Source organism: Salmo salar, chromosome 26 (genome assembly GCF_965601325.2).
Source record: "Salmo salar chromosome 26, fSalSal1, whole genome shotgun sequence".
Taxonomy (NCBI): Eukaryota; Metazoa; Chordata; class Actinopteri; order Salmoniformes; family Salmonidae; genus Salmo; species Salmo salar.
Genome location: NC_138316.1, coordinates 35,296,970 through 35,320,799, shown reverse-complemented (window position 1 = coordinate 35,320,799; position 23,830 = coordinate 35,296,970). Strand labels below are relative to the sequence as shown.

At 45.0% G+C, this 23,830-nt stretch overlaps 1 protein-coding gene across 1 annotated transcript in view; it reads right to left on the bottom strand.

Moving 5' to 3' along the window:
* LOC106562621 (ADAMTS-like protein 5) overlaps positions 1–22,232 on the bottom strand; it is a 61,834-nt gene extending 39,602 nt beyond the window's left edge. Inside the window, exon 1 of the mRNA XM_045708199.2 lies at positions 20,979–22,232. Coding sequence (XP_045564155.1) covers positions 20,979–20,998 — 20 coding nt within the window. The 5' untranslated portion in view covers positions 20,999–22,232. The remainder of the gene's footprint in view (positions 1–20,978) is intronic.
* Between the last annotated feature and the right edge of the window lie 1,598 nt (positions 22,233–23,830).

Genomic DNA, 23,830 nt, shown 5'->3' with positions numbered 1-23,830 from the left:
TTGGAGGAAAAAGGGGGAGGCTTGCAAGCCGAAGAACACCATCCCAACCGTGAAGCACAGGGGTGGCAGCATCATGTTGTGGGGGTGCTTTGCTGCAGGAGGGACTGGTGCACTTCACAAAATAGATGGCATTATGAATAGGAAAATTATGTGGATATATTGAAGCAACATCTCAAGACATCAGTCAGGAAGTTAAAGCTTGGTCGCAAATGGGTCTTCCAAATGTACAATGACCACAAGCATACTTCCAAAGTTGTGGCAAAATGGCTTAAGGACAACAAAGTCAAGGTATTGGAGTGGCCATCACAAAGCCCTGACCTCAATCCTATAGAACATTTGTGGGCAGAACTGAAAAAGTGTGTGCGAGCAAGGAGGCCTACAAACCTGACTCAGTTACACCAGCTCTGTCAGGAGGAATGGGCCAAAATTCATCCAATTTATTGTGGGAAGCTTGTGGAAGGCTACCTGAAACGTTTGACCCAAGTTAAACAATTTAAAGGCAATGCTACCAAATACTAATTGAGTGTATGTAAACTTCTGACCCACTGGGAATGTGATGAAAGAAATAAAAGATTATCTCTACTATTATTCTGACATTTCACATTCTTAAAATAAAGTGGTGATCCTAACTGACCTAAGACAGGGATTTTTACTAGGATTAAATGTCAGGAATTGTGAAAAACTGAGTTTAAATGTATTTGGCTAAGGTGTATGTCAACTTCCAACTTCAACTGTACATAACATGACTTTTGTAATGTCTTTATTCTTTTGGAACTTCTGTGAGTGTAATGTTTACTGTTCATTTTTATTGTTTATTTCACTTCTGTATATTATCTACTTCACTTGCTTTGGCAATGTTATCATATGTTTCCCATGCCAATAAAGCCCCTTGAATTGAATTCAGAGACAACGAGGGAGAGAGAGTGCGATTGCTTTCGAGAGAGAGCGGACAATTCAGGCCTCGCTTAACACAGGAGCCCCGGCTCTAGGGGTCACTGATAATAACAACAAACAAGCTGCCATGCCACTGGGGCCCCTGGGGGCAGGGCAGGAGCCAAAGTCAAGAATGCACCCACACAACCACCATCATCATCATTAACTCTCTCTCCCACAGCACCACCAGGGTTCAGCTACCTCCCACCATCATCATTAACTCTCCTCCACAGCACCACCAGGATTCAGCCACCTCCCACCATCATCATCATCAACTCTCTCTCCCACAGCACCACCAGGGTTCAGCCACCTCCCACCACCATCATCATCATTAACTCTCTCTCCCACAGCACCACCAGGGTTCAGCCACCTCCCACCATCATCATCATTAACTCTCTCTCCCACAGCACCACCAGGGTTCAGCCACCTCCCACCATCATCATCATTAACTCTCTCTCCCACAGCACCACCAGGGTTCAGCCACCTCCCACCATCATCATCATTAACTCTCTGTCCCACAGCACCACCAGGGTTCAGCCACCTCCCACCTTCATCATCATTAACTCTCTCTCCCACAGCACCACCAGGGTTCAGCCACCTCCCACCATCATCATCATCATCATCATCATTAACTCTCTCTCCCACAGCACCACCAGGGTTCAGCCACCTCCCACCATCATCATCATTAACTCTCTCTCCCACAGCACCACCAGGGTTCAGCCACCTCCCACCATCATCATCATTAACTCTCTCTCCCACAGCACCACCAGGGTTCAGCCACCTCCCACCATCATCATCATTAACTCTCTGTCCCACAGCACCACCAGGGTTCAGCCACCTCCCACCATCATCATCATCATTAACTCTCTGTCCCACAGCACCACCAGGGTTCAGCCACCTCCCACCATCATCATCATTAACTCTCTCTCCCACAGCAGCACCAGGGTTCAGCCACCTCCCACCATCATCATTAACTCTCTCTCCCACAGCACCACCAGGATTCAGCCACCTCCCACCACCATCATCATCATTAACTCTCTCTCCCACAGCAGCACCAGGGTTCAGCCACCTCCCACCATCATCATCATCATTAACTCTCTCTCCCACAGCACCACCAGGGTTCATCCACCTCCCACCATCATCATCATTAACTCTCTCCCCCACAGCACCACTAGGGTTCAGCCACCTCCCACCATCATCATTAACTCTCTCTCCCACAGCACCACCAGGGTTCAGCCACCTCCCACCATCATCATCATTAACTCTCTGTCCCACAGCACCACCAGGGTTCAGCCACCTCCCACCATCATCATCATCATTAACTCTCTGTCCCACAGCACCACCAGGGTTCATCCACCTCCCACCATCATCATCATTAACTCTCTCTCCCACAGCACCACCAGGGATCAGCCACCTCCCACCACCCCTGACTGTGACACACAACTATTCTCAAATGTAAGAACTGAGTGTATTTGTGCGTGTGTACCCATGCGGATGTGTAATGGGTGTGTTTTTCCAATGCCCTAGAAATGCTAATTCAGTCAAAATAAACAACTTGTGTGTGTGTGCCAGCTACCTACCTTATTTAACCTTAATTTATACATGTAGGTCAATTAAGAACAAATTCGTATTGACAATGAAGACCTGTCCGCAGTGGCAGAGATGGAAGTAGTACAGGGCAAGACATTGCCTTAGGTTCCATAGCCTATGTTTTATGGTAGGTATACTATTCCGCCTATGTTTTATGGTAGGTATAGTATTCAGCCTATGTTTTATGGTAGGTATACTATTCCGCCTATGTTTTATGGTAGGTATACTATTCCGCCTATGTTTTATGGTAGGTATACTATTCCGCCTATGTTTTATGGTAGGTATAGTATTCAGCCTATGTTTTATGGTAGGTATAGTATTCAGCCTATGTTTTATGGTAGGTATACTATTCCGCCTATGTTTTATGGTAGGTATAGTATTCCGCCTATGTTTTATGGTAGGTATAGTATTCCGCCTATGTTTTATGGTAGGTATAGTATTCCGCCTATGTTTTATGGTAGGTATAGTATTCCGCCTATGTTTTATGGTAGGTATAGTATTCCGCCTATGTTTTATGGTAGGTATACTATTCCGCCTATGTTTTATGGTAGGTATACTATTCAGCCTATGTTTTATGGTAGGTATAGTATTCAGCCTATGTTTTATGGTAGGTATACTACTCCGCCTATGTTTTATGGTAGGTATAGTATTCCGCCTATGTTTTATGGTAGGTATAGTATTCAGCCTATGTTTTATGGTAGGTATACTATTCCGCCTATGTTTTATGGTAGGTATACTATTCCGCCTATGTTTTATGGTAGGTATACTATTCCGCCTATGTTTTATGGTAGGTATAGTATTCAGCCTATGTTTTATGGTAGGTATAGTATTCAGCCTATGTTTTATGGTAGGTATACTATTCAGCCTATGACTGCTTATTAAACACATGATACTGCTGATAAAGGACCATGTCTGTCAAAACGTTCCTCCTATAATCAATAGAATGGAGACAAACACATTGTAAACATGTGTTTGGTACCACTCTGTTCCAGCCATTACAATGAGCCCGTCCTCCTAAAGCTCCTCCCACCAGCCTCCTCTGCTGTTCCCTTCGTTCTTTAGTCATGTTTATTTATTTGAATGACTGCCGTGCTCCATCTGGATATGTGTGGAGCACAACTGTATGTCTTGAGCAGCCACTGCCAGCCACAGTCTACTCCCTGTCTGTCCTTATTAACCCGTCTGCATTCGCCTCAAGGATGCTCCGACGATAACCCGAGACCACACACACACACACACACACACACACACACACTTAATTTGACTCGTTACACCCACATGCACACCGGTCATGCGCACACAAACAGGATATCTGTACTTCATCCTCTCCCTGGCTGACACACACAGGATATCTGTACTTCATCCTCTCCCTGGCTGACACACACAGGATATCTGTACTTCATCCTCTCCCTGGCTGACATACACAGTCAATCTGACTCATCAAAGGCTTCAGTGTGTTTTCTCAGAAATGCCTCCTCAGAAATCCTTGGAAACCCCCCTCTATAAAGGCTTCCTGGTAGTGATTTGTTTAGTGCTAACTAACTACTGTTAGTCCATCTGTAAGGAGAGTTGCACAAGTCAAGTGGGTCTGATTTGTCATTTGAGAAACAGCACATGAGTACGTCCCTAATGGTACTTTATTTCCTGCATATGGCTCTGGTAAGAAATGGTGCACTATGGGCCCTATAAATAGAATAGGGTTCCATTTGAGGCGACACTCATACCATTTGTCCAAGTCTCAGTATTAGAGACCACTAGGGTATGTTGATGTTAGATCTCCATCAGCAAATCAAGCTCCTCCAGTTCACTCACTCCTTCTTTCTCTCCTTTTCTCACACTCTCTCCCCTCTTCTCCACTTCTCACTCTCTCCTCTCCTTCTCACTTTCTCTCCTCCACCTCTACCCTCCCCTTTTCTGTCAATCTCCACTCAAGCCTCATATAAACCGGTCCAGGGGTATAGGCACGGGGCCCACCTAACTACCGGGGAGCCAGGCCAATAAAGCCACTCAGATTGATCAAAAAATAAATATTTGTATTTATTCATTTAAAAAACAAAATTATGCTCTTTAATTTCCAGTGTTCCAAACAGGACATTATTTGTATTTTTATCTAAACATGCAAACACCATCAGATAGAATTGACAGCAAGCAGTGCACTGGGTTAGTCAGATTTGATGAAATATAACAGAACATATGACCTGGGATGACATTCACTCTCACAGGACGGGTTGCCAAAAATAACTACCTGAAAGCCACACCCCCAATAAACCATGAATATGACTGCATTGAGGCATACAGCGCATTCGGAAATTATTATTCAGACCCTTGAACTTTTTCCACATTTTGTTACATTACAGCCTTATTCTAAAATTGATTAAATAGTTTTTTTCCCCCTCAATCTACACACAATACCCCATAATGAAGAAGCAAAAACAGTTTAAAAAAAAAGTTTTGCTAATATAAAAAATGTTTAAACTGAAATATCACATTTACATAAATATTCAGACCCTTTACTCAGTACTTTCTTGAAGCACCTTTGGCAGTTATTACAGACTCGAGTCTTCTTGGATATGACATTCCCATTCTTCTCTGCAGATCCTCTCAAGCTCTGTCAGGTTGGATGGGGAGCGTCGTTGCACAGCAATATTCAGGTCTCTCCAGAGATGTTCGATCGGGTTCAAGTCCGGGCACTGGCTGGACCACTCAAGAGCATTCAGAGACTTGTCCTGAAGTCATTCCTGCATTGTCTTGGCTGTGTGCTTAGGGTCAATGTCCTGTTGGGAGCTGAACCTTCGCCCCAGTCTGAGGTCCTGAGCGCTCTGGAGCAGGTTTTCATCAAGGATCTCTCTGTACTTTGTTCCATTCATCTTTCCCTCAATCCTGACAAGTCTCCAAGTCCCTGCCGCTGAAAAACCTCCCCACAGCATGATGCTGCCACCCCCATGCTTCACCGTAGGGATGGTGCCAGGTTTCCGCCAGAAGTGACGCTTGGCATTCAGGCCAAAGAGTTCAATCTTGGTTTCATCAGACCAGAGAAATCTTATTTCTCATGGTCTGAGAGTCTTTAGGGTGCCTTTTGCCAAACTACAAGCAGACTGTCATGTGCCTTTTACTGAGGAGTGGCTTCTGTCTGGCCACTCTACCATAAAGGCCTGATTTGGTGGAGTGCTGCAGAGATGGTTGTTCTTCTGGAAAGTTCTCCCATCTCCACAGAGGAACTCTGGAGCTCTGCCAGAGTGACCATCGGGTTCTTAGTCACCTCTCTGACCAAGGCCCTTCTACCATGATTGTTCAGTTTGGCCGGGCAGCCAGCTCTAGGAAGAGTCTTGGTGGTTCCAAACTTCTTCCATTTAAGAATGATGGAGGCTACTGTGTTCTTGAGGACCTTCAATGCAGCAGACATTTTTTGGTACCCTTCCCCAGATCTGTGCCTCGACACAATCCTGTCTCGGAGCTCTACGGACAATTCCTTCGACCTTATGGCTTGGTTTTTGCTCTGACATGCACTGTCAACTGTGGGATCTTATATAGACAGGTGTGTATCTTTCCAAATCATGTCCAATTTACCACAGGTGGACTCCAATCAAGTTGAAGAAACAACTCAAAGATGATCACTGGAAACAGGATGCACCTGAGCTCAATTTCGAGTCTCATAGCAAAGGGTCTGGATACTTACTTAAATAAGGCTTTTTTTATATACATTTGAGAACATATCTAAAAACCTGTTTATGGGGTGTTGTGTGTAGATTGATGAGGAAAAATTATAATTTCCTCCATTTTAGAATAAGGCTGTAAGGTAACAAAATGTGGAAAAAGTCAAGGAGTCTGAATACTTTCCGAATGCACTGTATGTCACTGTGCTTTATGGCTACAGTATATGCATCATACCAGTGCCTAATTTACCCGTGTGGCTCAGTTGGTAGAGCATGGTGTTTGCAACGCCAGGGTTGTGGGTTCGATTCCCACGGGGGACCAGTACTGAAAAAAAATGTATGATATGTATGCATTCACTACTGTAAGTCGCTCTGGATAAGAGCATCTGCTAAATGACAAAAATGTAAAAATGTAATTTGTTTATTTGGCAAACAAGACAGCTCATAATCCACCTACATTTCTGCAAGCCCACCCACCAATGAATTTCTGGCTATGCCAATGCACCGGACTAGGAACCATGTTTTCTCCTGGGTCTCCCTTCAGTGTATTTGGTTCTTCCCATGTAATGATATGCCATTTAGCAGACACTTTTATCAAAAGCAACTAAAAGTAGTGCATTGATACATTTTGTATGGGTGGAAAAAAAACGCAGCGGGAATCAAACCCACAATCCTGGCATTGCAAGTGCCATGCTCTACCAACTGAGCCACACACACACACACACACACACACACACACACACACACACACACCTTTCCCTTTACGCGTTCTGTTTATTCTCCCCGTCTTCTCCCGCTCCCTCTTTCTTATCTGTAACAAGTTTGTAAACACACATCTAGGCCAAAAGCTCTGTTTGGCAGAGTTCCCGGTCAGTAGTCGCCCTGTCCAATTAAACGATACACATCTCCCTCACATTCCACTGAGCAGCCCTTCTACTAGGGAAGTCTGGGGGAAGCTGGCGCTGGGCTGGAGCTATGGAAGCCTGGGAAATCTGGCACTGGGCTAAAGCTAGGGAAGTCTGGGGAATCTGGGAAATCTGGCACTGGGCTGGAGCTAGGGTAGTCTGGGGAATCTGGGAAATCTGGCACTGGGCTGGAGCTAGGGTAGTCTGGGGAAAGCTGGCACTGGGCTGGAGCTAGGGTAGTCTGGGGAAAGCTGGCACTGGGCTGGAGCTAGGGTAGTCTGGGGAAAGCTGGCACTGGGCTGGAGCTAGGGTAGTCTGGGGAAAGCTGGCACTGGGCTGGAGCTAGGGTAGTCTGGGGAAAGCTGGCACTGGGCTGGAGCTAGGGTAGTCTGGGGAAAGCTGGCACTGGGCTGGAGCTAGGGTAGTCTGGGCGGGGAAATCTGGCACTGGGCTGGAGCTAGGGTAGTCTGGGGAAAGCTGGCACTGGGCTGGAGCTAGGGAAGTCTGGGGAAGTCTGGGGAAAGCTGGCACTGGGCTGGAGCTAGGGTAGTCTGGGGAAAGCTGGCACTGGGCTGGAGCTAGGGTAGTCTGGGGAAAGCTGGCACTGGGCTGGAGCTAGGGTAGTCTGGGGAAAGCTGGCACTGGGCTGGAGTTAGGGAATTCTGGGGAAAGCTGGCACTGGGCTGGAGTTAGGGAATTCTGGGGGAATCTGGCACAGGGCTGGAGTTAGGGAAGCCTGGGGAAGTCTGGGGTTGCTGGTGCTGGCCTGGTGCTAGTGCAGCCTGGGGAAGCTGGTGCTGGCCTGGAGCTAAGGAAGGCTGAGGGAACATGGGATAGAGTTGGTGGAATCTGGGCTGGGGGACACTGAGTTGGTGCAATGGAAGGCTGGGGAAAGGTGGGGGAATCTGGGTTGAGACTTAGGGAGGTTGCAGGATGCTGGGCTGGGGCTAGGATAGACCGGGGGAAGACTTGGGGAGTCAGGGCTAGTGAAGGTTGGGGGAAAACTAGACCAGGGCTAAGGGAAAACTAGGCTAGGGCTAGGCGGGGTTGGGGATAGCTGGGTTAGGGGACACTGGGGGTAGTTAGGCTGGGACTAGGGGAAGGAGAGACTGGGGTTAGCTGGGCTGGGGGTAACTGGGCTGGGGCTAGGGGAGACTGGGTCTAGGAGAGACTGGGGGTAGCTGGGCTGGGGCTAGGAGAGACTGGGGGTAGCTGGGCTGGGGCTAGGAGAGACTGGGTCTAGGAGAGACTGGGGGTAGCTGGGCTGGGGCTAGGAGAGACTGGGGGTATCTGGGCTGGGGCTAGGAGAGACTGGGTCTAGGAGAGACTGGGGGTAGCTGGGCTGGGGCTAGGAGAGACTGGGTCTAGGAGAGACTGGGGGTAGCTGGGCTGGGGCTAGGAGAGACTGGGGTAGCTGGGCTGGGGCTAGGAGAGACTGGGTCTAGGAGAGACTGGGGTAGCTGGGCTGGGGCTAGGAGAGACTGGGGTAACTGGGCTGGGGCTAGGAGAGACTGGGTCTAGGAGAGACTGGGGGTAGCTGGGCTGGGGCTAGGAGAGACTGGGGGTAGCTGGGCTGGGGATAGGAGAGACTGGGTCTAGGAGAGACTGGGGGTAGCTGGGCTGGGGCTAGGCAGGGGATAGCTGGGTTAGGAGAGACTGGGGGTAGCTGGGTTAGGAGAGACTGGGGATAGCTGGGCTGGGGATAGCTGGGTTAGGAGAGACTGGGGGTAGCTGGGTTAGGAGAGACTGGGGATAGCTGGGTTAGGAGAGACTGGGGATAGCTGGGCTGGGGATAGCTGGGTTAGGAGAGACTGGGGGTAGCTGGGCTGGGGATAGCTGGGTTAGGAGAGACGGGGTAGCTGGGCTGGGGATAGCTGGGTTAGGAGAGACTGGGGGTAGCTGGGCTGGGGCTAGGAGAGACTGAGTCTAGGAGAGACTGGGTCTAGGAGAGACTGGGGGTAGCTGGACTGGGGATAGAGGAAAAAGAAGCAAAAACCAAACTTACGGAGGGGAAGTGTAGCAGTAGGCCGGATACAAGATCGAATGTACCGCTTATCAGACAGAATATACTGAGCCGTACCCAAAACTACATGCTGGACCTTTTATGCCTACTCCATTTTCCCCAGGTCGCAGGGAGCCTGTCTGGCCACTGTTGGCCCCCTAATCACAGAGGCCCTGCTGGAGGTCAACAACAGCTCCTCCTGCGTCTCATTAAGCCAATGGTAGCACATTAGAGCAGGGCTCAGGGGCAGGCAGGGGGAAATGGCTTTAATCATTACGAGACAAGTGGTTTATTTTGACTGAATTAGCCTTTCTATGGCATTGGGAAAACATACCCATTACCCATCCACATGGGTGTACACACACACACACAAAGTCAGTGCCAAAGATAGTGTGAGAAAGCAGTTGGTGGTACCTTCATGGTGATGGGTATTCCACACGATCTCCATTAAACCTGTGACTCATATGAAACCATGGCCAAGAATCCAACTATTCAGGCTGCATCTTCTATGTGTCTCTTTTCATGAAATAGATATTTTGCATTATTCAGTTTAATACACTAAATGGCCTATAAATGTTGTTTTTAACCAAGGTTATGTATTTGCTATAGGACCGTAGTACTTTATGATGTTAGTGATCCATGAATACTGGAGGTGATGCGGAAGCAGTGCATCACTGCATCTGTAGTGTTAGTGTGCAGGCATTTGGCTTTATTTAAGCAGACCTTTTCACCAAGCATCTACATATAATGGATGTAACCCGTCACAACATTACTGTTCTTTCTTATATATGTATATATTTTGAAAGGTATTTTTCAGATTTTACTGAAGAGAGAGAGGGAGGATGACAGTAGGGAAAGATAGATAAAAAGTTGTGTGAAAGGTCAGCAGGCCGGAATCCAACCCATCCTGACACTGTAGATCTGTATGCCGAGGCTGTGGCAGTGCCACTAGTCCAGCCAGGCCACCATTGCCATTATTTAAATACATTTGCTAATATCACACATAGGCTGAAACTGTTCCACCCACCTGTCTGGCACGAGTACAAAGAGAGAAGAGAGTTCAGAACCCTCATTAAAAAAGGACCAAAAACCCAGCATCCCCACCCACCACCCTACAATTCTCCCCATATTTTGGTTCAGCTGTAATATGGTTGACCTCACACACCCTTGTTTTAATTCACTCCAGAAAACACAGCTCTCGCTCTCTGGTCATTTTTATGCTGTTATCTTGAAGTGAGATTACTGCCATAACTGTGCACTGATTACTAGAGTGTATTGCAGGTTAGAATGTGCCCTTTGGCCCTCTAACGCAGTGTGCACCATGTCACAGGGACAGAAACGGCATGGTTGCTAGGGGGGCCACCTGCCTCTGGCTCCCAGTGGTCCCTACTTTGTGTAAGATGGATTCCCACTAAAAATATATTTTTATTTACATTGTTGGACATGAAATTGTGAGAGACTCCAGTCACCAAAGTCATAGACTGTTTTCTCTGCTACCGCACGGCAAGCAGTACCAGAGCGACAAGTCTAGGACCAAAAGGCTCCTTAACAGCTTCTACCCCCAAGCTATATTTGTTTCTACACTGCTGCTACTCACTGTTTGTTATCTATGCATAGTCCCTTCACCCCCACCTACATGTACAAATTACCTCAACTAACCTGTACCCCAGCACACTTACTTGGTACCGGTACCCCCAGTATATAGCCTCATTATTGTTATTGTGTTACTTTGTATTATTTTTTACTTTAGTTTATTTGGTAAATATTCTCTTAACTCTTCTTGAACTGCACTGTTGGTTAAGGGCTTGTAAGTAAGCATTTCACAGTAAGGTCTACACTTGTTGTATTCGGCGTATGTGACAAAATGTTTGACTTGATTTGAAAGACTAAAAACACCAGGAAATCAACTCCAAGTGAATTTAATTTAGAAAGTATTCCCACGCATAATATAAAGACGCGTGATTGTATACAAATGTAAGCAAGGTTTGAAATTATTATGTTTTAGTCAAATATTATATCTGTTTGGGCAAATGATTTGCAATTACTGTATGTTCCGGCCCCCCGACCATCTGCTGAAGAAAAGAAAATGTCCGGCAGCAGAATCTATACTTAACAAAAATATAAAACATAACATGCAACAATTTCAAAGATTTTACTGAGTTATAGTTCATATAAGGAAATCAGTCAATTTAAATGAATTCATTAGGCCCTAATCTATGGATTTCACACAACTTCGCAGGGGATAGGCCCACTCAATGGGGAGACAGACCCAGCCAATCAGAATGAGTTTTTTCCCCACTAAAGAGAATTTGTACAGACAGAAATACTCCTCAGCACCGTGGTTACACGTGGTCTGCAATTGTGAAGCCGGTTGGACGTACTGCCAAATTATCTAAAAATATGTTGGAGGCAGCTTATGGTAGAGAAATGAACATTCAATTCTCTGTCAACAGCTCTGGTGGACATTCCTGCAGTCAGCATGCCAATTGCACACTCCCTCAAAACATCTGTGGCATTGTGTTGTGAGACAAAACTGAACATTTTAAAGTGACCTTAAAGTGGCCTCCCCAGCACAGCATGCACCTGTGTAATGATCATTCTGTTCAATCAGCAAACATTTTTAGAGAAAAAAGCTTTTTGTGCGTATGGAACATTTCTGGGATTTTTTATTTCAGTGCATGAAACATGGGACCAACACTTTACATGTTGCGTTTATATTTCTGTTCAGTGTAGCTGATGATCCCTGGTGCAGGCCATCGTTTCCCAACACATCTTCAGGGACCCCAGGACTGGACATTTTTGTTCCAGCCCAGAACGAACACACCTGATTCAACTAATCAAGGCAAGGGCTTGGTGATTAGATTCCCTAGTTGAATCAGATGTGTTATTGCTGGTCTAGAACTAAAATGCGCAGGGCATGGGTTCCTAAACTAACGGGTTTCTGTAAAACACTGGTCAGGCCTGGTGGTTACTAAGGTCGGGATTAAATCTGAAACCTCCCTATATGACACTTAAAGGGAATTTCCAATTGAGCTGATATCTGCTGTGTTTACCATTAATTTGATCTCCACCAACACGTTAACATTGCCGCGTTGCCTAGAAGTGCAATTAGATTGAATCCTGGCCTAAACTATTTTGTGCTATGACCCAACTATACTCTTGAATGTATGCAGCTGTGCCGGAGCTACCAAAAGGTTTCTATGGGAACGGGGTGCTTTTCTGGGTAAAGAAAACAATAAAAATGACACCTATGACTGCAACAATGATATATTCAGTTAATTTTGCATCAGCTTTTTTTTTAAGTAGTTTTCTTTTTTTACAAAAGAGCACCATGAAATTAACTGAATACGTCAGAGTCATCTGCAGCTTTTGAATGATCCACCAAGTGAACAAAAGACAGTGTTTCTAGCCAGTCCCCCATCCTCCATGACCACAGGGACTTAGCTGTGACCCACTATTTGGTGAACACTGATTTAAAAATAGATTATCTGGAACTTTTTGCAGTTTTTAGCTAATAGTTCTGAAAGTAGCCAAAAGTGGTCCCCGAAAATTGCGTACTAAGTCACATATGTACAGATATGTGCACCACATCATTGTGCTCTCTCTTGCTTTGCTATGTGTGCATCTTGCTAGCTGTCACTCAAATGGCAATGGGCTAACGCTCATTGGCTGGAACTTGAATTGCTAGGTGGCTGGCCCACGTGGGGGAAAATGTAGGGTAAATAGTGCCACAGCTTTCAGTAAACAGTCACTTTCAAACTAGGGGTTTCGCAGCTAATTGAGTTAGGACAGTAATTCTGCTAATATATTATGCATGTATGAACTACACATAGACACATCCAGCGCAGACCGGGAGGTTTAAAAAAAGACTTACTAGTGGCCAGTGTTCCAGAGCTTGCCTTTAAGGCCTGGAGGACGCATATAGACTAGGTACTTCAGTAAATAGAGTTGAAAATACTAAAAAACATGACATTTGAACCCTAAATCTGAACAGACTTAATGGGCGGGAACAATGAGACACTCACGGTCAGGCAACGATCCTGGTCAGGGATTAGCCCAAACAATGAGGCAGCAATTCATCATTGCACGAGTATGAAACACTGAAATGGTCGATCCATGGGTATACCTCAATCCAAAATGAATAACCAAAATGAGCACCATATAATGAATTTGTTTCAGTTGAGGCAGGAAACTGGATCAACACAACTGATGGCGTGGGACATGGCTTTTGACAATCTTTGACTTTGTGTAATGCCCCTTTAAGCAACATAAGGAGTTTAAGACCTTCACTTTGAAAAGCAGTGCTGAGTATTGACCAAATGCATTATGTTTAATGTGATGCTATTCTAAGGACAGAGGTTGCTGTTTAAATTAATCCCACACCTTGGTTGTGTCTTGGGGTCTCTGACCATTGCTCCTAGAACTCAAAGATTCTCCTCTGTTCCTCTACTGCCTGACTGGCTGCACCAGCATTCTGCTTCTCAGGACGAACAGACGAAATCTCTTGACATTGTCATACGTCTTGGATTATGAGCTTATCTTTTTTACTGAGACAGACCATCCGTCTGATCCGGTGTGGCTGACCATCTACGGTCATGCTCTTCCTCAGCCAGCTCCAACATTTGGAACTACTGACATGGTGAATAACACCTGGGTCGTGTTCAGTAGGGCAAGCAACTGAACATTTTATAAAATGTTTTGCAATGCCAAACGAAAATGTGCGTTTCTTTCTGTTTTCTTCCGTTTGGTTCCTAATGAACATGACCTGATCTCCTTTTAGGTCACTGCCAAACACATTAGAACACCTCCATTTTTCCACCAACACTTCCTCCACTGAGAATTGAAAATACACACATTTTTATACACTTGGTTTTCACTGTGGAAATAGTCTGGTCAAATCAAATCAAATTTTATTGGTCACATACACATGGTTAGCAGATGTTAACGCGAGTGTAGCGAAATGCTTGTGCTTCTAGTTCCGACAATGCAATATCTAACAAGTAATCTAACCTAACAATTTCACAACAACTACTTTATACACACAAGTGTAAAGGAATGAATAAGAATATGTACATATAAATATATGGATGAACGATGGCCGTGCGGCATAGGCAAGATGCAATAGATGGTATAGAGTACAGTATATACATATGAGATGAGTAATGTAGGGTATGTAAACATTATATAAAGTGGCATTGTTTAAAGTGACTAGTGATAGAATTATTACATCAATTTTTTTATTATTAAAGTGGCTAGAGACATTGGAGTGTCCCAGGTCTGTTTGTGCTGTATATCTAACTCCTAATGTTGTAGGATCTTAATTTTAACCAGTCTGCTACAGCAGGAAAATAATCCTGCAGCAACAGGAAATGTGAATTATAATTAATGGACATTTTTGTAGGGGCTGATACATTTTTCGTTATGAAAAATCAAGTCTGACATTTCATAGAGGAAATTATGAAACATCAGTAGTCTTTTTAAGCCTCAAACACAAGTTTTACATTTCCTTGCAGGAAAGTTCTCCTGCGACAGATTGGTAAAATGAAGATCGTACATCTGTGTGGTCATTCATGCCAAATCATACGATGATAGAAGTTGAGAGACAGCAAACAGATCTGGGACCAGAGTACAGTGGAATACCAGCCAACACATAAACATGCGATTGGGGGGAGAAAGTGCAAGGTGATATTAATATAGACAAACACAACTGAACTATCATAGTCATAGCATTCTTGACGTGACTATTGACCTGTAAAGTCTTATCTGACAGTGTACTTTGCGACACTCCAATGTCACTCAATGAGGATCCAGCCACATTATTTGAATCATTACTATATCCCAACCGCACGCAAATACAAGGTATAGTGCTGACCCAAACCAACAGTCCACTGTGCTGGCTCAGATACCGTATGTTCTTTTCACATTGTTGTTATTTCCAGCGAGGTTTCACTTCCAGCAACTATGGTGGGTACATAACCAGGCCAGCACAGTACAGCTCGGCATGGCTCTGCTTAATAGTGTGAACAGTTTAAAACAGAAGAGGCTATATCACAGTGTGACCGACCAGAGATCTAAGGCTACAGCCACACAGACTCATGAACAACAATGAAACTGTCAAAAGTACAACACAAGTCAAATATTTTCGGAGGAGTTTAATCAGTCAAAAGACAGAAAGTTTGTGCGTTTTTTTGGCAGACAATCACCCATTTTCATTGATCCGGCACGGGATGACTCCCATTGAAAGAACATTTGATTCATCTGAAATTCTGACACAAAATCCCAGTGTGCCGATGGCCTTATCCGGGTCTCCTGCGCGCGGAGCCCCTGAGCTTGGAGAGCAGACCCACGTCTTCAGGTTTCAAACACGCGAACGTTGATCCGAACCTCCTTTACACCATCAAGGATCAGACCTGCTTATCCATGACCTTCATTAAAGTATCGATTACACGCTGCCTCATGCATAAACATACATGCCCATCGCCAAGCGATCGAAATTCCACCCCCGGGGGAAGAGATCTCTTGAGTGACGACATCGACATTCTGAAGATGTCGCTTTAATTAGGGAACTCATTCCGGAGGGATGTGAGCAGCGTGCCATAGTACATTGAGCTGTCTCGCTCCCATACAAACATTCCTCAAGAGACGGATCTGAGAGAAAGACTGTTATCCCTCTCATGTCCCGAACATTCAACCTAATCTCACATTAGCCAATTTGACAGACTACAGACCAGTACAGGAAACATCATAGGTTGATCCTGAGGAAGCTCATGTCGACCGTTAAATCGAGAAGACTCACTATTTTATTTGTGCTTCTAATATAAAAATTGCATTTGATTAGTCAAAAAGTGCTTCATTAGCAGGTCTAAAATCCCAAAGCCCACCCAGATGTTCTGATTCTCATTTCCCCCCAGGAATATCTTCTTCAGTGAATGACATACAATATCTAGGAACAGTAGATGATACTTCAACTCTTCAGGAAAATAAAACACCTCATCTCCTATTAGGGATTGAGTATTGAGGCACAATCCAGTCCCCTTATTCCAACAGCCATGAGACTCCCCTTATTCTAGTGGGGCGGTTCTGTAGAACAGCCATGAGACTCCCCTTATTCTAGTGGGGCGGTTCTGTAGAACAGCCATGATAAGACTGCCCTTATTCTAGTGGGGAGGTTCTGTAGAACAGCCATGATAAGACTGCCCTTATTCTAGTGGGGCGGTTCTGTAGAACAGCCATGATAAGACTCCCCTTATTCTAGTGGGGCGGTTCTGTAGAACAGCCATGATCAGACTGCCCTTATTCTAGTGGGGCGGTTCTGTAGAACAGCCATGATAAGACTGCCCTTATTCTAGTGGGGCGGTTCTGTAGAACAGCCATGATAAGACTCCCCTTATTCTAGTGGGGCGGTTCTGTAGAACAGCCATGATAAGACTCCCCTTATTCTAGTGGGGCGGTTCTGTAGAACAGCCATGAGACTCCCCTTATTCTAGTGGGGCGGTTCTGTAGAACAGCCATGATAAGACTCCCCTTATTCTAGTGGGGAGGTTCTGTAGAACAGCCATGATAAGACTCCCCTTATTCTAGTGGGGCGGTTCTGTAGAACAGCCATGAGACTCCCCTTATTCTAGTGGGGCGGTTCTGTAGAACAGCCATGATAAGACTCCCCTTATTCTAGTGGGGCGGTTCTGTAGAACAGCCATGATAAGACTCCCCTTATTCTAGTGGGGCGGTTCTGTAGAACAGCCATGATAAGACTGCCCTTATTCTAGTGGGGCGGTTCTGTAGAACAGCCATGATAAGACTGCCCTTATTCTAGTGGGGCGGTTCTGTAGAACAGCCATGATAAGACTGCCCTTATTCTAGTGGGGCGGTTCTGTAGAACAGCCATGATAAGACTCCCCTTATTCTAGTGGGGCGGTTCTGTAGAACAGCCATGATAAGACTCCCCTTATTCTAGTGGGGCGGTTCTGTAGAACAGCCATGAGACTCCCCTTATTCTAGTGGGGCGGTTCTGTAGAACAGCCATGATAAGACTCCCCTTATTCTAGTGGGGAGGTTCTGTAGAACAGCCATGAGACTCCCCTTATTCTAGTGGGGCGGTTCTGTAGAACAGCCATGATAAGACTCCCCTTATTCTAGTGGGGCGGTTCTGTAGAACAGCCATGAGACTCCCCTTATTCTAGTGGGGCGGTTCTGTAGAACAGCCATGAGACTCCCCTTATTCTAGTGGGGCGGTTCTGTAGAACAGCCATGATAAGACTCCCCTTATTCTAGTGGGGCGGTTCTGTAGAACAGCCATGATAAGACTCCCCTTATTCTAGTGGGGCGGTTCTGTAGAACAGCCATGATAAGACTGCCCTTATTCTAGTGGGGCGGTTCTGTAGAACAGCCATGATAAGACTGCCCTTATTCTAGTGGGGCGGTTCTGTAGAACAGCCATGATAAGACTGCCCTTATTCTAGTGGGGCGGTTCTGTAGAACAGCCATGATAAGACTCCCCTTATTCTAGTGGGGCGGTTCTGTAGAACAGCCATGATAAGACTGCCCTTATTCTAGTGGGGCGGTTCTGTAGAACAGCCATGATAAGACTGCCCTTATTCTAGTGGGGCGGTTCTGTAGAACAGCCATGATAAGACTGCCCTTATTCTAGTGGGGCGGTTCTGTAGAACAGCCATGATAAGACTGCCCTTATTCTAGTGGGGCGGTTCTGTAGAACAGCCATGATAAGACTGCCCTTATTCTAGTGGGGGGGTTCTGTAGAACAGCCATGATAAGACTGCCCTTATTCTAGTGGGGCGGTTCTGTAGAACAGCCATGATAAGACTGCCCTTATTCTAGTGGGGCGGTTCTGTAGAACAGCCATGATAAGACTGCCCTTATTCTAGTGGGGCGGTTCTGTAGAACAGCCATGATAAGACTGCCCTTATTCTAGTGGGGCGGTTCTGTAGAACAGCCATGATAAGACTGCCCTTATTCTAGTGGGGCGGTTCTGTAGAACAGCCATGATAAGACTGCCCTTATTCTAGTGGGGCGGTTCTGTAGAACAGCCATGATAAGACTCCCCTTATTCTAGTGGGGCGGTTCTGTAGAACAGCCATGATAAGACTGCCCTTATTCTAGTGGGGCGGTTCTGTAGAACAGCCATGATGGGATACATATGAAGCTGGATATTTATAGCCTCTGACATTTGGAGATAAAGGAAATGGAGACAGATGAGAGGAATGCACAGCCAGGGGCTTCTATACAAGCCACGCTGCTGCAGTCTCTCATGGATGGGGGTTACCTCAGACTAGTTAGGCTACTTCACTCCACTCTTGATAAGTATGCCTGACTGCATCATACTCTGATAGGGACTGTTACACACACACCCACACACCCACAGCAAACAAAAGCTCGTACACACACACTATGTGTTTGTCAGGGCGTTCAAGAGCAAACTTTCCCTTGTTTACCATAACAATGTGTACAGTCACTAGACCTAATAATAGCATTTTTGAAGTGTTAGCCAACTGCCAATCAAGGACAGCATGTACAGTGGGCTGTACATCACAGGTAATCCTACAGTTGTTTATCGTTGAAAAGATCATGTGTTCTCGAAATAATCTTAATATACTCATATACAAATCACACAGCACCTTCATAGTTAAATTGGATAAATCAGATATGGATGCTTTAATACCCTAACACCATTATATATATATATATATATAGTAGGCTACACACTCACACAGGAGACAAACTACCACTGGAATTTATCACCGACCATCCCTTGGTGTAGACCAGGTATTCCCAAACTGGGGTACGCGCAATGCCGCCAGGTGTTCGCCAAATACATTTTTTATTCACATTTTCAAACAGTCCATTTATATTTTCCTTCTGGGCTATAGGTTTGGGGTTTTTTCTCACCCGAGTAGCCTCGTTTCACTGCAAAAATAAAACTAAACCATCTAGTGTTCAGCGAAATAACAACACAATGTCAAATACAGGTAGCCTAGTCAAATAATTAACATCCAATCACATTAACCGTTACGCTCTCGTGGGAATTCCACTAACGGTCCGTATGTAGCTGCTGCTCATGTTGGTATCTGTACTGATGGTGCAAAATCCATGACAGGGAGACATAGTGGAGTGGTAATGGTATGCAAGCAGTTGTTCCCGACGCCACTTGGATACACTGCAGCATCCACCGAGAGGCTCTTGCTGCCAAGGTAATGCCTGACAGCTTGAAAGGCGTTTTGGACACTACAGTGAAAATGGTTAACTTTGTATAAAGCAAGGCCCCTGAACTCTCGTGTATTTTCTGCACTATGCAATGATATGGGCAGCGACCATGTAACACTTTTACAACATACAGAAGTGCGCTGGTTATCAAGGGGCAAAGTATTGACACGTTTTTGGGGAATTGAGAGACAAGCTTAAAGTTTTTACTGACCATAATTTTCACTTGTCTGACCACTTGCATGATGACGAGTTTCTCACACAACTGGCCTACCTGGGTGATGTTTTTTCTCGCCTAAATGATCTGAATCTAGGATTACAGGGACTCTCGCAACTATATTCAATGTGCTGGACAAAATTGAGGCTATGATTAAGAAGTTGGAGCTCTTCTCTGTCTGCATTAACAAGGACAACACACAGGTCTTTCCATCATTGTATAATTTTTGGTGTGCAAATTAACTCAAACTTATGGACAATGTCAAATGTGATTTGGGAAGCAGCTGAGTGAGTTGGGTGCACAATTACGCAGGTACTTTCCCGACACAACTGGATTCATTATCCCTTTCCTGCCCTGCCTCCAGTCCACTTACCGATATCTGAACAAGAGAGCCTCATCAAAACTGCAACAAGCGGTTCTGTGAAAATGTTATTTAAAATCAGAACCACTGCCAGATTTCTGGATTGGGCTGTGCTCAGAGTATCCTGCCCTTGGCAAATCGAGCTGTTAAGACACTGATGCCCTTTGCAACCATGTACCTGTGTGAGAGTGGATTCTCGGCCCTCACTAGCATGAAAATTAAATACAGGCACAGACTGTGTGTGGAAAAGGATTTAAGACTGAGACTCTCTCCAATACAACCCAACATTGCAGAGTTATGTGCATCCTTTCAAGCACACCCTTCTCATTAACCTGTGGTGAGTTATTCACAGATTAACAAATAAGGTTTTATATGTAACATGGTTAAATAAAGAGCAAAAATATTGATTATTTGTGCCCTGATCCTATAAGAGCTCTGTCACTTCCCACAAGCCGGGTTGTGACAAACTCACACTCATTCTTATGTTTAATAAATGTATCGTATAGTGTGTGTGTGGCAGGCTTACAATGATGGCAAAAAACAACATTTGAGAGAACGAAGACCCTGGTGCTAGAGGGGGTACGCAGCTGGAGGTTGAATGTTTGAAGGGGTATGGGACTATAAAAACTTTGGGAACAACTGGTGTAGACCACACACACACACACACACACACACACACACACACACACACACACACACACACACACACACACACTCAGATTACAGTAATAATCGACTAGGTGAGAGCTTGCCAAGTTACTAAATCAACTTAAAAGCACTTGATATGGGCCACTAAATACTCCCCTTTCATTCTCTACAACAATTAGGCTGTGTGGATTAATAGTAACTTTATCAGAGTTATGTACAACGTCATTTTTTTTTAAATGTACAACGTCATAAACATATACTTCAGCATAAACATAGGCTACACTTGTACGGTCATAAACTTGTAGGCTATATCAAATTTTAAACTGCGTTTATAACCATACACCTGCGTTTATAACCATACCCCTGCGTTTATAACCATACCCCTGCGTTTATAACCATACCCCTGCGTTTATAACCATACCCCTGCGTTTATAACCATACCCCTGCGTCTTACCTGGTTAGTAATGTTGACATGGTAGGTCCTTGTCAAATGTGAGCAGCTGTGTTGCATTCGATTTCAGGTGCAATTTTACGCTTGCATCATGATCCAAGCAGTTTCAGGACAGTCAATGGGTTTGTTGGGCATCCCGGAGTCAGTGGAGTCCAAGAGAACGTTCACGAATTTAAATTCAAAATGAGTTGAAATCCATACTTTGAGAGATGTTTACCTGTACTTTGTTGAAATACCGTAACCAGAGAATTCACTTGTGATCTCTTTCATTCAAGCTTAGAACGTTTGGCTATGCAAAGAGTTCCAAATATATCCTTTGCAGTTCTATTCCATGTTCTTCCTGCGAAAGGCGCGACGAATCTCTTTCGGGAAGACGAGGCAAAACTCATCTCTCTCGCCAAGTAGACATTCAGGTGCAAATGTCACAGGACACACACTGCGCTCTGACTCTGGCCGTGCCAGGATTAAATAACATTTGTATTATGTTCTATTCTCAGCGATAACTTTCTGAGGAAAACGCAATGGTTTATCATTGGAATGGTCCCAATAGCGCAGGTGATCGCACACCCGATTGCTAGATTAGTGTACAGAAAGCATAGGCTAAACTACTGGCAAGAATAACATTGCAATCTGACAAATTTGGTTTACATTTCAGGCAATTTAGCAATGGTGGGCTAATATAAGAACAGTAGGCATATGCTCTTAAAATGGCATGAATGTGCGATTAAGCCTAATGCTGTCTATTTTCACATGCGCACAAAATCAATATTGTTTTTCCCAATTTAAGCAACTTTTTTTGAACGAGCTCTTACAAGTTGGATGAGCATTACGAACAAATAGATATGCTAAGCAAATAAAATGTCATGAGGACAAGGCTACTCCTCTGTATTCTTCATGAGTCAACGTCTGTTCCACTTGCAGCCGGAAAATAATATCCTTTTGATACGCCGTTACCAGCAACCAACAGGACAGGTAGGTAGCCCTGTCCCTCTCTCTCTGAATTGAAACAAGTTGTTTAGGGCCCAGTCCTTTTGTGAATATCCTACACACGCAAGCCTTTTCAGATAGAATAGAACGCTGTCAATAAATAATGTCAACCCCGCAAGCGACAACCACCCTTTAGTTATAGTTCTCCAATAGGGATCATCTTGTCAAAAAATAAACTCGCCGATAAGAAAAAAGCTTCTCTCATATCTGAGTGTATCCAGTTATTGCTTCAGCATGCTGCCTACACCTGAGGCCCGCTCCCCTATGCTGCATTCCATTGAAAATGTAGTAAACACTCCCCTTTTCACTCAGCGCGTCCAATCGAGAGTGCTATCGCTCAGTAGCCCCGCAACAACAAAATCAAAAATCAGGAATCGAATGATCTGCTATTTTAGTCTGTGTGTCTGAAATGATTAGAGACTAGGGGACTGGGTTATGTACACATAACTGTCAAAATACATGAAAAACTTGAGTAAATGAGGGATACAAAGTATATTGAAAGCAGGTGCTTTCACACAGATGTGGTTCCTGAGTTAATTAAGTAATTAACATCCCATCATGCCTAGGGTCATGTATAAAAATGCCCAGTTGCCCATTTTCTTGCCGACCATGGCTGCATTCTTAGAAAAAAAGAGTTCCAAAAGGGTTCTTCGGCTGTCGCCATAGGATAACCCTTTTGGCTTCCATGTAGAACCTTCTGTGGAAAGGGTTCTACCTGGAGCCCAAAAGGTTTCTTCAAAGGGTTCCGCAATGGGGACAACCGAACAAACCTTCTAGGTTCTACCTTTTTTCTAAGCGCGTAGAAGAAGAGATCTCAGTGACTTTGAAAGAGGCGTCTCAAAGGAACATAGGGGGTTTAAAGGGTGTGTGTGTGTCTCAGTCACCAGATCTCAACCCAACTGAACACTTATGGGACATTCTGGATCAGTGCCTGAGACAGCGTTTTACATCACCATCAACAAAACACCAAAATGAAGGAATTTCTTGTGGAAGAATGATGCCAAATTGATTCTACAAGTGTCTGGAACTCTATTGGAGGGATGTGACATCATTCTTCCAAAATTTCAAAATTCCTTCATTTTGTTGATGGTGGTGTAAAACGCTGTCTCAGGCACTGCTCCAGAAAGTGTTGAGTTGGGTTGAGATCTGGTGACTGAGACACACACACACCCTTTAAACCCCCTATGTTCCTTTGAGACGCCTCCTTGAAGCTGTTCTGTGGGCTCGTGGTGGCCCAACACCCTATGAAGACACTTTATGTTGGTTATTTTATTCTGACAGTTACCTGTAGCAAGCCTACTGTGTATTGTCTGTGGCTGGCTACTGTAGCTGTCAGACACAAAAGTTCTGCTATGCATTCTTCTTGACCTGTAGGTTACATGGCTACAAGCTGACTTTCAAACTCTTTGCTCTTTTAACCTATATTAAAATATAAAGGCCTATGACACTTAAATGATCTCTTTGGCTATTAGTGAAAGTATCCTATTTTTGCCATGCGGTTGTACCAATGTCCAGTAAAAAGTGATGGGAGAAAAGAACATGGGGAGTGACGTGTGATCCGTCTCTCTGACAATGAGTCCCAGACTGCCTGTCTCTCCCCATAGGCCTCATCACACACCTCCTCCCCATAGGCCTCGTCACACACCTCCTCCCCATAGGCCTCGTCACACACCTCCTCCCCATAGGCCTCGTCACACACCTCCTCCCCATAGGCCTCGTCACACACCTCCTCCCCATAGGCCTCGTCACACACCTCCTCCCCATAGGCCTCGTCACACACATCCTCCCCATAGGCCTCGTCACACACCTCCTCTCCATAGGCCTCATCACACACCTCCTCTCCATAGGCCTCATCACACACCTCCTCT